The following is a 16480-nucleotide window of genomic DNA, read 5'->3' as shown; positions in this document are numbered from 1 at the left end:
CAGCCCTAATGTCTATGAAATCTATGAAATCCGCCCACACCTGTAACCTGTCTAGGTCGAATCGCAGCCTATTCCTGCCTTCTAGCATGCCCATTTCTCCCCACATCTTAGTGTCATCTGCGAATTTGGACAAGGTGCTTTTTACCCCCTTGTCCAAGTTACTGATGAAGATGTTGAACAGTGTGGGCCCAAGGACCAAGCCCTGGGGGACCCCACTGCCCACATCCCTCCAGGTGGAAAATGACCCACCCACCACCACTCTCTGGGTGAGACCCTCCAGCCAACTAGTGACCCATTTGATTGTGTAGGTGTCAACACCACAGTCTCCTAGTTTTTGTTGAAAGAAGCACCTCTGGACAGAGAAATCTAAGCCTCCTTATCTCCTCATCTATGGGGACTGAACTAGATGAACTTATGAGGTCCCTTCCAGCCCTACTTTCTTATGATCTGTCGAAGGGTTCACTCTTGGACATAGGCACAGAGATTGTTCATCTTCCTCTTGTATCTTTCTCAGCTAGGATAGCATGAGGTACATATTATCCATTCTTTTGTAAACAATCCCCTCTCCTCAAAGGCCCATACTTCTGCGATTGTATTACTGGCATTGATTGAAAAATCAAAATACAGAAACATTACAAAGGTATTAAAACCACATCTTGATATTGGGGGAGGTAAGTTTCTCTAGGGAAATATTGGAAAATAAGTGTAGGGAAATGAATGAAAATCAATAGGAACTCTACCCTGATTTTTTTTTTTTTCTTTTCTTCTCTGTTTTCCCTCTTACCACCTTTTCTCCTAGAAGTTTGTTTAGCAAATATGAAATTTGAAAAAGCCATCCTGGTCTTAGGCCTAGTTTTTTAGCTTAGGATCATTTGCTAAAAACAAAATTGTGTTAACTTCAACCTGGTCACAGTCTTCTAGTCCAAAACTGTGCGGTACTCAGAAAAGATGGTAATGGGAGCCATATAAATACCATAGGTAGATTGGATTGGATTGGCTTCCTCAGATTATCAGCTGATATTTTGGCGTCTACTGATCTACGTAAATTCTTGCCTTAGATTTAGTGTGTCTATAGAAATCAGTATCTTTTTGTTAAAAATGAATTCTTTTTGTTGCTGATATTTTGCTCTTCAACCTCCAGACCATGTCTTCCATTAAGATTGAGTCTGTTGTGAAGGACAAGAACAGGATGGGAGAGTGCCCTCTATGGGAAGAGAGGGAAAATGCACTTGTATATGTGGATATTAATGCACAAAAAGTTTGCCGCTGGAATACAGTCACCAATGAAGTGCAGAGTGTGTCTGTGGGTAAGATGGCGCTCTTCTGGATCATAAAACCTCTTTGCTATGTTATGTACTTTTAAAAAATTTTTCTGCTATGAGTGGATCTGTCTGCTTTTCTGTAGCATTGCATTTTCCTTGACTACAACTGAACTGTACCATTGTAGTTAATTGGTCAGTATAGTATAGCTCAAGCCAACAAGACAGAGGTTTTATAATTAGATATATTTGTCAGTATTTCTTTAGGTAAATATAAAGCCAACATGAAGGGGTGTGGTTTTTCTACACTCAAGAGATAGAATTAGTTACATTTGTTGGAATGATCCAAAGCTGTGAAAACACTGAGCCTACTGACTGTGTTTAATGATATCAGTAGAAAGTGATAAGATAAAGTTGCAGGGGTGTAGGTTGTAGCCATGTTGGTCTAAGCACATAGGCAGACATGGTTCTTTGGGTGAATCTGATATTGGCAATTTCTTCAAAGCGTCTCCTTTGCCCGATTTTAGCACTGTCTCACTCTTTGCTGGCTTCAGTCTCTTGTCCTCCATCCGGATATTTGTTTCAACCAAGACCTTAGAAAGCTTAGACGGTGAGGTAAGGCTGAGATAAGGCTGAGGTTTGTTTCCAAAGTTTTTAAGAAAAGTTAGACAAACACTTGCGTAAGATGTTCTAGATAGGGATAATCCCTAGACTAAAATGACCTCCTGAGATCCCTTCCAGCCTGGCTTTTCTGTGATTCTGTGGCTGTAGCTCAAAGGAGCTAATACAGGCTTGTTGCAAAAAAAGAAAAGGCCAACAGTATACCAGGTTGTATTAACAGGAACATCTCAAGGGAAGTGATTCTTTCACTCTATTCAGGACTGGCGAGGCCTCATTGTGTCCATTTTTGGGCCCCATGCTTCAGGAAGAACATGGACAGAGTAGAAAGATTTCAGCACAGAGTGACAAAAATGATTAGGGGCCTGGGGAACAAGACTTATGAGGAAAGGCTGAAAGAACCAGGGTTATTTCATCTGCAGAAGAGTGGGCTCAAGGGGGAATTTGACAGCAGTCTTCAAACACCTGAAGGGTGATAATAGAGAAGATGGAGGTGGACTTTTCTCTGTGGCCATAGAGGCAGGGCCTGGGGCATATCAGCCTGTGCAGGGCCAGGGGGTGGTGAGCAGTTGGACCGGAGGGTGGAGGGGGAGGGGAGAGAGGTGAGAGAGTGCCCGGAGCGTGGAGCTGGTGGCTCGTGGTGAGCGGCCGGAGCCTGGAGCTGGCGGTGTGTGGCAGCCACAGCAGGGCCTGTATAGCACTGTTTGCCGGGGTCCCCAAAGCACAGGGCCCTGATTTGCTTCCCCCCCGCAGGACGGCCCTGCATAGAGGACAGGATTAGGTACAGTGGCCTCAAACTACAGCAGAGGAAATTCAGGTTGGTGATTTTGGAGGAACTATGAGGGTGGTTAAGCTACTTACAGAGAAGTGGTAGAATCTCTGTCCCTGAAAATTTTCACGAGCAGGTTAGACAGACACTTGGCTGGGATGTTTTAGTTAGGGATAATACTGCCTTGGACTAAATGATGCTGTGAGGTCTGTTCCAGCCCTGCTTTCCTATGATCCTATTATCCTATGCTCCAACACTTGCTGACTTTCTATGACCATTATTTTGCTTGTGTTTTTACAGATGCTCGTGTTGGGTCAGTGGCCCTTCGAGAACGTGGAGGTTATGTAATTGCTCTTGGAACCCGGTTTGCCTTTCTAAACTGGGAAGACCAGTCTGTGACTACTATTGTTGAACTTGAACAGGATAAAACAAACAACAGGTTCAATGATGGGAAAGTGGATCCACAGGGGAGATTTTTTGCTGGTATGTTTCCCATAGGATTAACATTTTGAATGAAGTAGGACTATTCCTGTTGTATTTGATACTTTTATGGCCCAGAAACACAGTCCTTCAGGTGAGCCCTCTCTTAGCAACAACTAGAATACACAACAATGGACATTTCTATTATTCTTCAAGTATGTTAAGAGGGGTATTTGGATACTACTGTGAGACAGCACAAAGGAGAAACTCAAGCAGAGTTAGACAAAGAGGGGCAGATAGATTGTCTGGTAAGTGGTCTCTGCTATTGTTTTCCAGGCACAATTTTTGCCTAGCCAGGCAAAATTACAAGTCCATGTATTAGGTATATGAGAGACTAGTATAGACAGGAGGGCTGTTGAAGATCTGGATGTGAAGAGCTCTGTACTGCACAGGGGTCGTGTTGGTGTGTCCTGGGTGTACAGCATGTGATCCAGCCAGTCTACCTCACAAATAGAAACCTTTGGTGAAACCCTGGCATCTGTGAAGTCAATGGGAGTCTTGTCATTGGCTATAGTGGAGCTGGAATTTCACCCAATGCCTTTTTCTGTCTCAGATTTACATTTTAGGTTCAAATGAAGGGCCTGGTTCAACATACACTCACTACCAAGAATAATGATAGTGGGAACAGACCCAAGGAAGTATGGCAGTAAATGCTATACTTATCAGCAGTTCCAGAATCATGTCTTAACAAGTTATTTCAGCTTCCCTCTTTCATAAACTGTTGATTGTTTATCAGTGATAGTTACTCTAATTTCAGACTCAAGTTTAATGTACTGCAGCTTATATGTTATATTAACATTAGGTTGCAGCAAGCCTAGGGAATAAGCATAGTTTTGTATATATGTGTTCATACTAGCAGGGGATGAATGTACAAGACTTACTTAAATTTGACCCAAATGTTGCAAAATAACCAATCTGAACCTTTTAAACAAGCTTTTGTAGGATTCCTCAATCCTTGGCATATTTAGGATCACAGCAATAGAGGTGTGGCCACGACCCCTCCAGCAAAGTGGCATATGTGCAGTGAGGAGAACAAGAGCGCATTGCGTGTGCCACATGGGCAAACAGGGTGTGGCCGTGACCTGTCGATGCCAGTGAGTTCTCTGAGCTTGTCAACACATCAGCTGCTGGGATCTCTGCATATGCCACAAGCTCTATGAGCTCACTGGCTGTTTAGTGTAGGAGCCCCTACTTTCAAGTAGCTCTGGAGTACAAGAGATGAGTGCTGCTGCTTTTTGCTCTTCTCTCTCCTTTCCCCATCCCAAATTCAGCAACCAGGGAAAGGAGCGGAAAGGTAGTAGTGCACAATGTCTGGGCTCCAGAGCTGCGTGGAGGCAGGGGCTGAGCGTCACTCCCAGCAGGAGCTCTGCTTACATGCCAGCTCACTGCACATGCAGTACACAGCCAAGGAGAAGGATGCGACTGCACTGCTTCACCCCCTCTGAGTCTATCCCTCAGGCCCATCAAGCAAATACATCAGGCCTTACATCAAGGAAATCTCAGAAGCTACATACAGTACATTAAAAACTGGGAGAAAGATCTAGGTACAGAACTCTCAAAAGTGGAAATCAAAATATTGGCCAAATACCAATATTCTGCTTCCTCCTCTCTTGCAACAGGAGAGCTCTTAATCAAATTGCTGCACCAAATGTATCTCACTCCATGCAGACTTAAGAAAGTACCCATGTTATACTCTTGAGCTATGCAATGCTGTATGCAGAAAAGTACCTTTATGCCTACGTGACACAATTGCGCCATTATACAGGGTTTCTGGATATCTGTAAGAAAAAATATTCACACAATAATTAACTTGTTGGTCCCCCTTTCACCCTATACTTTCCTTTTGCATAATCGGGGGGTATGTAAATTAATGAGGTATTTTTCATGCTTCCAGCCATATATTACTGTAGATTTCTGTGCATCCACCTCATCTTAGTAGTTACCAGTGTGATAGAGTATGGAAATGGGCAACCCCACCAAATGAGAGAATAGTCAGAGAAAATGAAGTACTTATCCACTTAGCATAAAATTCGTCATATGTGTCCTTTAGCAACCTGGTTGCCTTGCTACAACAAAAAAGGGAGGAAGGAGGACCGGGGAAACTATAGACCAGTTAGTCTTACCTTGATCCTGGGTAAGCTTTTTGAGAGAATTGTCCTGGCACATGTCCACGGGGGGACAGCGGGGGAGATTATGCTTAGGGGCAACCAACATGGGTTCATTAGTGGCAGGTCCTTTCAGACCAACCTGGTGGCCTTCTACGACCAGGTCACCAAATCCTTAGATGCAGGAGTAGCAGTGGACATAGTCTGCCTGGACTTTCGGAAGGCATTCGACACTGTCTCTCACCCTGTTCTAATTAAAAAAACTGGGGGACTGCAGTGTCGACACCCACACAGTCAATTGGGTCGTCAACTGGCTGGAGGACCGCACCCAGAGAGTGGTGGTGGTGGATGGGTCCTATTCAACCTGGAGGGATGTGGGCAGTGGGGTTCCCCAGGGCTCGGTCCTCGGGCCTGCACTGTTCAACATCTTTATCAGTGACTTGGACAAGGGGGTAAATAGCACCCTTTTCAAATTTGCTGATGACACTAAGATGTGGGGGGATGTGGGCACGCTAGAAGGGAGGAATAGGCTTCAATTGGACCTAGACAGGTTACAGGGGTGGGCGGGTGAGAACAGGATGGGTTTTAACACTGACAAATGCAAGGTACTGCACCTGGGGAGGAAGAACCAGCAGCATACCTACAGGCTGGGGAATTCCCTTCTCATGAGTGCAGAGGCAGAAAAGGATCTTGGAGTCATCATTGATGCCAGGATGAACATGGGCCGGCAGTGTGGGGATGCAGTCAGGAAGGCCAACCGCACCTTGTCATGCATCCACAGATGCATCTTGAGCAGGTCCAAAGAGGTGATCCTTCCCCTCTATGCGGCACTGGTCAGGCTGCAGCTGGAGTACTGCGTCCAGTTCTGGGCGCTGCACTTCAAGAGGGACGTGGACAACATGGAGAGGGTCCAGAGGAGGCCTCCCACATGATCAGCCTCCACAAGAGAAGGCTGAGGGGGGATCTAGTGGCCATTTACAAAGTGGTCAGGGGGGGATCAGCAGGCACTGGGGGAGTCCCTGTTCCCCTGAGCACTACCCAGAGTGACTAGAAATAACGGTCACAAGCTGGCAGAGGGTAGGTTCAGACTAGATATCAGGAGGTGCTACTTCACGGTCAGGGCAGCTAGGATCTGGAACGAACTTCCAAGCGAAGTGGTGCTCGCTCCTACCCTGGGGGTCTTTAAGAGGAGGTTAGATGAACACCTTGCTGGGGTCGTTTGATCCCAGTACTCTTTCCTGCCATGGCAGGGGGTCTGACTAGATGATCTGCTCAGGTCCCTTCCAACCCTACTAACTATGAAACTGTCTAAAAAACACAAGAAAACCATAAAAAGCACCATAGTTTTAATGATATGTGGCAATAACACAAAATTAAAAAATCCAAAGATCAAATGAGACATAGTCCTGTCCTTTTGAGCAGAACCAAATGGACAGTGACTCCGAGGAAGTCGTGGAAACATTTGTGTAAATGACCACAGCTTGTGCCTCAATCTGTTTTTAATTTACTGTCCTATATCTATATATATGTGTGTGTGTGTGTGTATATGCACACGCACACACACTGAAAGCTGCCCCAAATTTAAAACAAGAGCCATATTTTTCCAGGAGGGCATATATAGAGATTAAAGTGACTAAAAAGTAAGTAAAACTGGTTTAATTGATTTTCATTATTCACGCTGAATTGTGTAAAGAGCAAACAAAAAGCATAATTAGTAACAAGCAAATTAGTTTCTAAATAAGTATTTCACTTCTGTTCTTCTTGGACTTGACTAATAACCAACGTGACCAAGCATATGCATTTTAAGCTCTGAGCTGTTTTATGTAATAGAGGTAATCTGTTAGCAGCAAGAAATGTGAGTGTGTCATCCGCCCTCATATTTGTCTTTACTCCCTGAGAATTATCAGTAATCTGGTAGAAGTACAACCTTACCTCTTTGATTTTTGAGGACTGTATGTCTGAGTTTTAAACTATGACAAAGTTTGTTAATGCTTCAAAGTGCTTCTGAACTGATCCTTTTTCCTTTTTTTCTCATCCTGGCAGGCTTTCTTTTCCTTTCGCTCCTGGTATGATGTTTTTCATACCCTTTACTCCATCTAGATGCTTTTCCCTAAGTCTTTGTAGTTCATGAAATGTTTAACATGTTAGGACCTGATACTAATGCTCCCCATGCATGGAACATCTCTTTAGATCAGTTGGAGCTCTGTGCAATGGTTTTAAGGACAGATTAAATTAAACTTCCTGACTATTGTACAGTGCACTGTGACAGGGAATTCAAACCCATTTCTCTTGTTGTCATAGCAAAACAAATCTTTTAAGCAACTGTGGCAGTGCATGATACTATATAGTGAATGGTTGGTGTCAGTCAAATAAACCATGTCCTGAGGAGCTCACTGGAAAGATCTGTGTAGGTGCAACACACCCTAACACAAGCATAATAAAAAATAAAGTTATGTAAGGACCCACTATTAGGGCTTCTTATAAAAATCTAGATGAGGATTTTGATGAAGCACCAGTAGGACATTACTATTGCAACAAGGATAGAAGAGTCTCCAAGTGATCTCCTAACCAACGAACCTCTTGTCTGCCTAGGGACCATGGCTGAGGAGACTGAACCTGGTGTGCGAGCAAGACACCAAGGGGCCCTTTACACCCTCTTCCCTGACCATTCTGTAGTCAAGCAACTGGAACAGGTGGACATCTCTAATGGTTTGGATTGGTCACTGGATTGCCAAACTTTCTTTTACATCGATAGCTTGACATATGCTGTGCATGCTTTCAGCTATGATGAGCATACAGGAACAATTGGTACGGTTACTTTTCTTAAACGTGTTTTTTGTTCATTTAGTTTGCCTGTCTGCAGCAAGAATAGGAAGCATAGTTGCTTGTGGCTGACGCATGTCAATTCTCCGTCAGCAGGCTGATTTTTCCTTGATTTTATCCATGATACAAAACTGTCATGAATTCTAGTTGCTTGTGAACAGTTTGCTGAGAGAATACAATATCCAGGCTCTGTACATTGGCAACCTAGGGCAAATTAAGTGCTGATGTAAAGAGGTGCACAAAGGAAGCCATTTATATTGTGCAACCAAATGCTTTCACCACATCACTGTAGTGATTTGAATTTAAAGAAAAGCATAAGCAAGGCAGTATATGCTTGAGTGCCATCTACTGGCATACTATTTATGTATACACAAGCCTAGAGTATTCTCATGGGAGAATACTCCCAGGGATCCGGGTTTTGCATTTCTCATGGAAAAACAGAAAAAAACATTTCTATCAGAGAAAACATGGATTTTTCCCTTTAGAAGAGAAACCCATGGATTTCCCCCTTTTGCAAAGAGCTCTGCAGGCAGACAGAGCTCCAGCCTACAAGAGCTGTTTGCAAAAGGGGCGGGGAAACCCTCAACCCTGCTGGGAGGGAAAGCATGGGTGAAGGGCAGGGCCTGATGCTCACACTTACTGGAGGCTGTTTCAGGCTCCCTCTTCTTGCTGGAGGTAAGTGAGGCTTGGGAATTGTGGGGCAGGGCTGGGGGGGAAGCTGGCTAGGGGCTGAGGGAGCAGGGAGTTCTGTAGCCAGCCAGGCACTCCAGCTGGGAGGGGGTTTGCAGCCTCCCCACTTCTGGCCAGAGTGCTCGGCTGGCTGGAAACCCCTGTTGCTCCTGGCCTGCTGCAAACCTACCTCCTCCCTCAGCCCCCAGCCAGCCTGGGCACTCCCGGGCTGGGCAGTCCAGGCAGGAGGTGGGGTTTGTAGCTGGCCAGGAGCAGCAGGGGTTTGCAGCTGGCCAAGCACTCTGGCTGGGAGCAGGCAGGCTACAAACCCCCTCCCAGTTGGAGTGCCTGGCCAGCTTCAAACCCTGGATTACAAATGCTGTGCTCCCTGCCCTGCTGCCCTCCCCCAGGCTCTCCAGAGTGGAGCATGTGTGGCTGGTGCGTCAGGGCACAGCTGGACCACGCACAAAAGCTGCCTGCCGCTGCAAGCTCCGTGCTGTCCTGGCCACACTTCTCTGCGTGCATGGGGGCAGCACACATTTACCCTGCACCCTCCCCCCTCAGATCTGGGGGCGCGGGTCCCCCCTGCTCCCCGGGAGTGCGCACTGCTGCTGGGAGCTGGCCCTGCCCAAGCCTGTGGCAGGCACAGTGTGGGGGGAACTGGCTCCTGCTCCTGCTGTAGCAGCCACTGCCTTCCATTGAGGGCAGGGGGCTGTGGACCTGGGTCCCTGGTCCCATAGCCCGGTGGCTGGGGGGGAGGGGGCACAAGCATGGCTGGAGGGCTGTGGTGGGGGAGTGAGGGACAGCAGTGGGGCTATGGGGGACATTTAATTTTAACCACAGATTTGGGGGATTTTTATCAGAGAATTTGCAATTTTTTATCAGAGAATTTGTGGGGGTTTTTATCACGAGAAAACTAGGATCCCTGCTCATTACACAGGTCATACACTGTTTCTCTCCACTGATTTCAGGAGCACATTTCTAATATCTAGTTTCCAGTATGAACAGAAATCAAAATTATGGAGTTTAAAAAATTTAACACAAACATTCTGTGGCTTTCGTTTTAAGTTTGCTGTTTGGGCAAAGACTTTTTGGTTATTCAATATTTGTGCAGAGGAAAGTGAATGTAAAAGCATAACTGATGCAATTTATTTACAATGTGTAAACAGCCAGTGAAATATTTCTTGCAGTCCTTGCCCATCTTAAAGAGCAACAATTAGCTGAATCAGTTGTAATTCAGATAATTAAATTAAATCCCTTTGCAACTCTAATCTGTTCAGGTTTTTGCGAACATAAATAAAATACTTAGCAGGTAAAATGGTCTAGGTAGATTTAATCTTCCTTCTCTACATTTTTCTATAGTTTTGGGTGATAAAATTTGTAAAAAAAAAGTTCCAGGATACCTGTTTTCCAAAATATGACAACATTCTGTACCCGAGCTTGCTTTTGTTGTGGTTTTATCCTGGTGAATCTCCACTGTAGTTGCCAATTAGACTGACAAGCCTACCTTATGATACTGAGAATTTTCAAAATTAGGCACAAATAATTACATGTCTAAAAGCCTCAAATGAGAATATTGTTGTGCGTACATAGATTGCCATATATATATGAAGAAAACAGGGTTCCGCACACAGGCAGTAGTCCTCCTGCGCATATCGTAAGATTCATAGATTCAATCTATGAATCAAATCATACGTTCGGGGCTTTTAGACATGTGCTTAGTTTTGAAAATCCTTAGTCCTCATTGTCAAAAGCCCAATTAAAATGAGGGTTTATACTTAGCTGAAGAGCAGCCAGTTCCTTGTAGCATTAAAACAGGTTCTTGTTCTTCATTTGGGGGGATTTATGTATTACCTACAATTAAATGGAATTAAAGAGGTTTCTTTGACTTACATACAGAACAATGCACAGGCTTACATCAGCGGCGAGCACCTGAAGTGAACTCATTGTGCCAGAGACCGTCAAAAATTAGTTTAAGGCAAAGTACTTCAAGTAATATGGATAGAATAAATTCTTCAGCAACAAAAGCCGATATCCCTTTCTTGGTCAAATCAAAGAAATTGAAATTCAAGATCGCTTCGGAGCACAATGGTCTCACTGGCTTTTTTATTTCTGTCAGTCCAAGTTGTGTTCACATCAGTTTTCTCAGGCATGTGTACAATGCTCATTTTTATGCCTCCATCACACTAAATGAGTTTATTTGCTTGCAAGAATATGATTGTGGAAAACATTAAATTGATGCATAGTTGCGTGTCTGGGCTAGCCCACCACATCAAGCACTGACTTCAAATTCCATCTTGTAGCCAACTGTAAAACTGTGTACAAACTTGAAAAGGAGGAGCAAATGCCTGATGGGATGTGCATTGATGCAGAAGGGAAACTTTGGGTGGCCTGCATTGACGGAGGGAGAGTGATCCGTATAGATCCTGAGACAGGTAAGTCCTCCCAGAGGATAAATTGCACTGCATGCACCAGCTTGGGGCCTGGGACATGTGCATTATTTGTGGCATGTTCACTTTGTAGTGTTTGCTTGTACCATATCCTTTGTCTGTATCCTGTTGTGATTCTGGACCTCATATTTTTGTTATGACAAGAAATGGCAACAAGCAATGTGCGATCATCAGGGATCCTAGTTTCGTCTGATTTAAAGAATTCCCCAATTTTCAGGTTAAAAAAAGCCACATTTTTCCATGATCAAACTGAAAGACCACTATATCTATCTATCTATCTATCTATCAGCAGTGTTTCAGCTTGATCACAGAAAAATGTGGCTTTTGGGTTACTTTTTTTAACCTGGAAGTTGAGGATTTTTTTTTTTTAATTAGAGAAAACCAGGATCCCTAGTGATTACTTAATGGCAGTCTTTCAAACCTCTAAGTTTTGTAAACAAGGAAAAAACCCAGCTGAGGTGCACAATGCAATCTTAACTCTGCTCCTTGGGTTTGGCAATATATCCCCAATATATTTCCTGCATGAGCTCAACCTACATTGTCTGTGTTAGGTCTCTTGTATGAAATGGTGGAGAGATTAGACGTAGCAATTAGGGAAGATTACGTTTATGATACAATTATGATATCACTCACATTGATTTACCTGAGGTGAACCATCAACCTCTTTTTGCACTCTTAATTTAGCCCAAAAAGCAGGTGCATGATGGCACAGGTCTTTATGACATTTTGATACTGAGGTGGTTTTTTGTGGAACAAGGGCTTCTGCCAATGTGAGGCCTGCCTATTTCTAATTGCACTTGCTTTGCATACGTTACTGCTGCCACCTGAAAAAGGGAAATTGAGCTGCGTGAAGGAAGCATACAAAACTTGCTGGGAAGTAAGAGGTAATTAGAGATGACACTGTTGAAACAATACGTTACATTTCTGCACAAACTGTATAGAAATTGCTTTTTTCTGAAAGGCAATATTTGCGCTGTAAAAATCAGTCTCTCTGAGCAGCACAGCGGTAGGGTTGCAACTCTGACTGAAGTGATTCCAGCATATTTTTTTTGCCCAACATGATGTAATGCCATTAATTTCATTTTCTTAAAATATCTTATTCATATCTCCTGGATTGCTTTCAATAGTCACCAGCAGATCGATGCCAGTTCCGGTAGACTCCCAGCCAATCCGGGAGGGTTGGCAACCCTACACAGTTGCTGCACATGTGTTGGCAACAAATAATGGGTTACATTTTGCCCTAAAAATGTAAACAAAGGAAGTGCTGTTTTTCCTCAGGGAAACGAATTCAAACAGTGAAGCTGCCAGCTTCAAGAATCACTTCGTGCTGCTTTGGTGGGAAAGACTATTCAGAAATGTACGTGACTTCTGCCTATGATGGGTTGGACAAGGAGGCTTTGGCAAAGGAACCTCAGGCAGGAGAGATTTTCAAGGTGATTAAATTTTGTTTCTTTCAGGTAAAAGAAGTGAGCATTTTAAGTTTGTTAGCGGAGATTAGAATCTAGACCGTCTGGCCTAGATCTAATGGCAACTGTGGTGGTAATTTGTTCTGGATGTTTTATGTCTGCCAGTTGTTTGTTCAATGTTTTGGCCCTTGTTTCTTATTAGATCAGCGTAGCAAACTTTTACTCATTCTATCCAGCCTGCCGGGTCCCTAAAAACTTAGAAAATTAATATGTATTTGCGCTGGGCTGCCCGTCATGCAGCCCCCGATGGCTTGCCAAAACTCAGTAAGCAGCCCTCTGCCCAAAATAATTGCCCGCCCCTGTGGTTTAGAGGGATCAAGTTTTGGCAATTTTCTAATTTCAGTGGGTGTCAGGTGCCTAAATATCTCTGAGGATCTGGGTTTTCATTTCACTGGGTATGTCTACACAAGACGCTTTCCTGCACAGTAGACTAATCTACTGCATGGTACAGTGTCACCGTCTACATATGTGCAGCATTTGCTGTGCAGTAAATTAGTCTATTGCATGGTTGGCTACTACCTGTAGATACAGGTAGTAGATTAACTGTGCAGTACCACACATATAGGGGGCTACTGCTCCCCCATGTGAGGGGAGCTGTTTTGGCTGTAGGGGCAGCTGTCTCCCAGCCCTGTGCACATAGGAACCTCTGTGCACAGGGCCGGGAGACAGCTGCCTTTGCACCTGGCACATCTCTCCTGGCCCCATGCATGTCAGGATCAGCACTTGCCTGGTTGGTGCAGGAGGCAGAGCAGATCAAAAACAGCCTTGGGTGGATCGGCTGCTGTTGGTAGCAAATCTGCACCTGGCAGGGTGCACATGTAGACTTATTCCCAGTGCAGTTTCCTGCACCTTATTTTACTGTGCAGTAACCTTACTGCACATTAATTGCACATGTAGACACACCTCCTGTGTCAGGTCTCTGACTGCAAAATGGAGATATTATCTTATTTCAGAATGGTAGTGTTAAGATAAATAGAATAAAAGCAAGAAGGTGCTTAGAAACTGTAGGGAAGGGGCCATTTAAGCACAATAGTTGGGTACTTTATAGAACAGAAGACTAAGTTAATTCTGTTTTATTAATGGCAATTAAACTTAGAAATTTTTTACTACTACTTATCACTGTCCCATTGAAGAATCTTTCATGCAAATGAAAAGACTGTAATTAACTTCATAGAGTAACCTCTTTTTTGGATTTAATCAGTTCTTCTTGATGTAAAGTTGTTTTGGGGATATGGAGAAGTTAAGGAGGTGAATAGTTTGGTTATATTAGGTAGGAATGTTTCCAGAACAACTAAGGAGTCGTTTTTTCTTTCTTTTTTTTTATTAAACAGATAACTGGCCTTGGTGTGAAAGGAACTGCCCAATATTTATATGCTGCTTAAATAGTCAGTCTTCATAACAAACAAAATAAAGGAATGACACTTGCAGGAGAGTTTTGGGAAAGGAAAAGTTCAACAAGTTGTAATTTTCTATGCATATCTGGGAACCTGCTTTCTTTACAGTTTTAGAAGTACATTTTTCTTTCAGTTTGGAATTACAGCATGGTACAACAGAATTTTAGCAAAAGCAGATAAAGGAGGTAACATTGGATATGGGAACAAATTGTTAAACTATGTACACATTTAATTATTTTATTATATTATATTGCATTATCCTCCTTTATCATATATTGCAGATTTCCTAGGTCCCCTCCACCCCAGTTTCTGGCAAGTTCTGGCCATTAATATTTTTATAGCTCAGATGCTTGGTTTATTTTAATGAATTAACTGTAATGACACACTCTGATTTTAGTAAACTTTTGGAAATGTGCTAACTAAATTGATAATTGTTATTAGTCCTGCTTTGTCTTTAATTTAGGCCACATAGCATGCTTTTGAAAATAAATTATACAAACATGTTACAAAGTTTGCATAAAGTTTTTTTCTTTTGGAAACAAATGCCCTGGAAACACTGTACAAACATGAACGCACAGTCAATCAGCATAAAACTAGTTCCTGAGATACAGGGATAGCTTTTCTATTGGAAACTGCTGCTTTAGTCGGTCTTCTAGTCAGAGGATTCATACAAACAGGCACAACTGGATAGATCTCTTGGATTTATACAGATTAATCATGTTGCCATACAGCACCATATTGGGTGTGTCCACACAAGACTAATGTAACGTACAGTGTGTCACCATCTACATGTATGCCGCAACTGCTGTACAGTAGATTAGTATAATGTGCCATTTTTGTAGATAAAAGTACTAGAATTAGTATCTGTATTAGGTCCTGCAAATTGCTCCTGGTCAGCCTAGGCAGAAGCGGGTCACGGTGAGTAGGGAGAGCTGTCCTGGCTCAGCAGGACGCTGCCTCCCAGCCACATGGAGATGTGGATGCAACCCAATCTCCAGGTGGCTGAGAGAACTGTCCCAGCAGCTGGGCAGCTGCCACCCAGCCATGTGGAGATCAGAATACGTCCCAGTCTCCATGTGGCTGGGAGGCAGCTGCCCGGGAGCTGGGACTATTTGATGTCCTTGAGTTCACGTGGCTATGCCGCCAGTCCCTTTGGGCCGCCTGTAGAAGGCAGCTGATGGCAAATGTTGCGTCCACACCCCCAATGGGGGTGCAGGCAGGGACCAAAAGTCAAAACACCCCTGAAGGGGTGAGGCCTGCTGGCCGTCAATGATTCAGCTGTGAAGGACGGCCAGCACCAGAAGACATCAAGTAAACAGTTCAGGAGGGGTCAGTCTCTGGCGTCCGGTGCTCATTGTGTCTTCATGGCGGTTAAAAAGGCTAAAAACGTAAAAGCAGTAAAAACAGCTAAAAGCCTAAAACCACCACGGGGCCACCACTGGGAAGGGTGACCAGCGCCTTAAAAACACCAATAAGTTACTGGGGACAACTAAAGAGAAAACAGGGTGTGCTCGTGCGGGTCACAGGTTCAAAACGAGTGCTCCCCCGGGGGACACCGAGCAGAGCGCCCACCCGCTCGCGAACTGAGGGAGCTCGCCAGCGGCTACTGCCCAGTGGTACTCCGCCCGGAGACGTGCACGAAGGACACTGAGGAAAAACGCCCCGAGAGCACCAGGAGCTGGGATAACTCTGTGGAGGTTGAGTTGGATCTCCATCTGTGCAGGGCTGGCAGGAAGCTGCCCGCTGAGCTGAAACAGCTCTCCCTGTCTCCTGGGGCTTGGGGCCTGTGCTTCTCTCTGCAGGTGGCAGATACCTTCCCACTGAACTGGGACATCTAGGGTCTTGGCACCCAGAGGAGCCTGGAGCTCCCCCTGACTGCTTCAGGAGGGCAGAGCAGAGCTGGAGCAGCCCTTGACTGTTGAACGCAATTTACTCCTGATGTGGACGCACATGTAGACCTGTGCCTGGGAGCACTTTAATGAGCTTGAATTTTCTGCAGAGAAAATTCAGGTGCATTAATTGCATGTGTAGATGTGCCTACCAAGAGACACATTTGTTCTGTGTATACTTCCTCCTGAGCCAGAAGCAGTAGTTACTTTAAAATAATGCTGCACATACCTTGTCTTAAGACACAGAGCCTGTAGGCATGTATGCAGTATTGTACTAACTTGCCCATGGCTCCTTTTTGATTCATGACATAGTAGTCAAAGAGCAGGTGCAAAGCTCCTTGATATTAGTGTTGCCTGCCCCTGTAAATGAGCAGTTGACAAATACTCTAGTGTTATCTTTCCCCACCTCCCTTCTTTTCTTCCTATTACAGACCTGACATCTCTTTTCCTCTATACTTATTGTCTCTCTTCCTTTATTTCCACATTCCCCTTTCCTTTTGTTTTGCATTCTCTTTTCCCTTGAACTCTCAACCTGCCAACAGTCTCACTAATGTGCAG

The 16480-nt window shown here is 44.3% G+C and overlaps 1 protein-coding gene across 1 annotated transcript in view; it reads left to right on the top strand.

Annotated features, from left to right (window-relative positions):
• The window catches only part of LOC109306016 (regucalcin-like), a 24569-nt gene extending 10259 nt beyond the window's left edge, over window positions 1-14310 (top strand). The window contains exons 2-7 of the mRNA XM_019529267.1: window positions 1142-1307; window positions 2947-3129; window positions 7824-8039; window positions 11027-11158; window positions 12452-12606; window positions 13971-14310. Of these exons, the coding sequence (XP_019384812.1) occupies window positions 1145-1307; window positions 2947-3129; window positions 7824-8039; window positions 11027-11158; window positions 12452-12606; window positions 13971-14021 (900 nt within the window). The 5' untranslated portion in view covers window positions 1142-1144 and the 3' untranslated portion in view covers window positions 14022-14310. The remainder of the gene's footprint in view (window positions 1-1141; window positions 1308-2946; window positions 3130-7823; window positions 8040-11026; window positions 11159-12451; window positions 12607-13970) is intronic.
• The last annotated feature ends 2170 nt before the right edge of the window (window positions 14311-16480 follow it).

This window comes from Crocodylus porosus, unplaced genomic scaffold (assembly GCF_001723895.1).
Source record: "Crocodylus porosus isolate Cpor-Errol unplaced genomic scaffold, CroPor_comp1, whole genome shotgun sequence".
Classification (NCBI taxonomy): Eukaryota; Metazoa; Chordata; order Crocodylia; family Crocodylidae; genus Crocodylus; species Crocodylus porosus.
The sequence above is the reverse complement of the archived record's forward strand: the minus strand, read 5'-3'. Positions and strand labels throughout refer to the sequence as shown.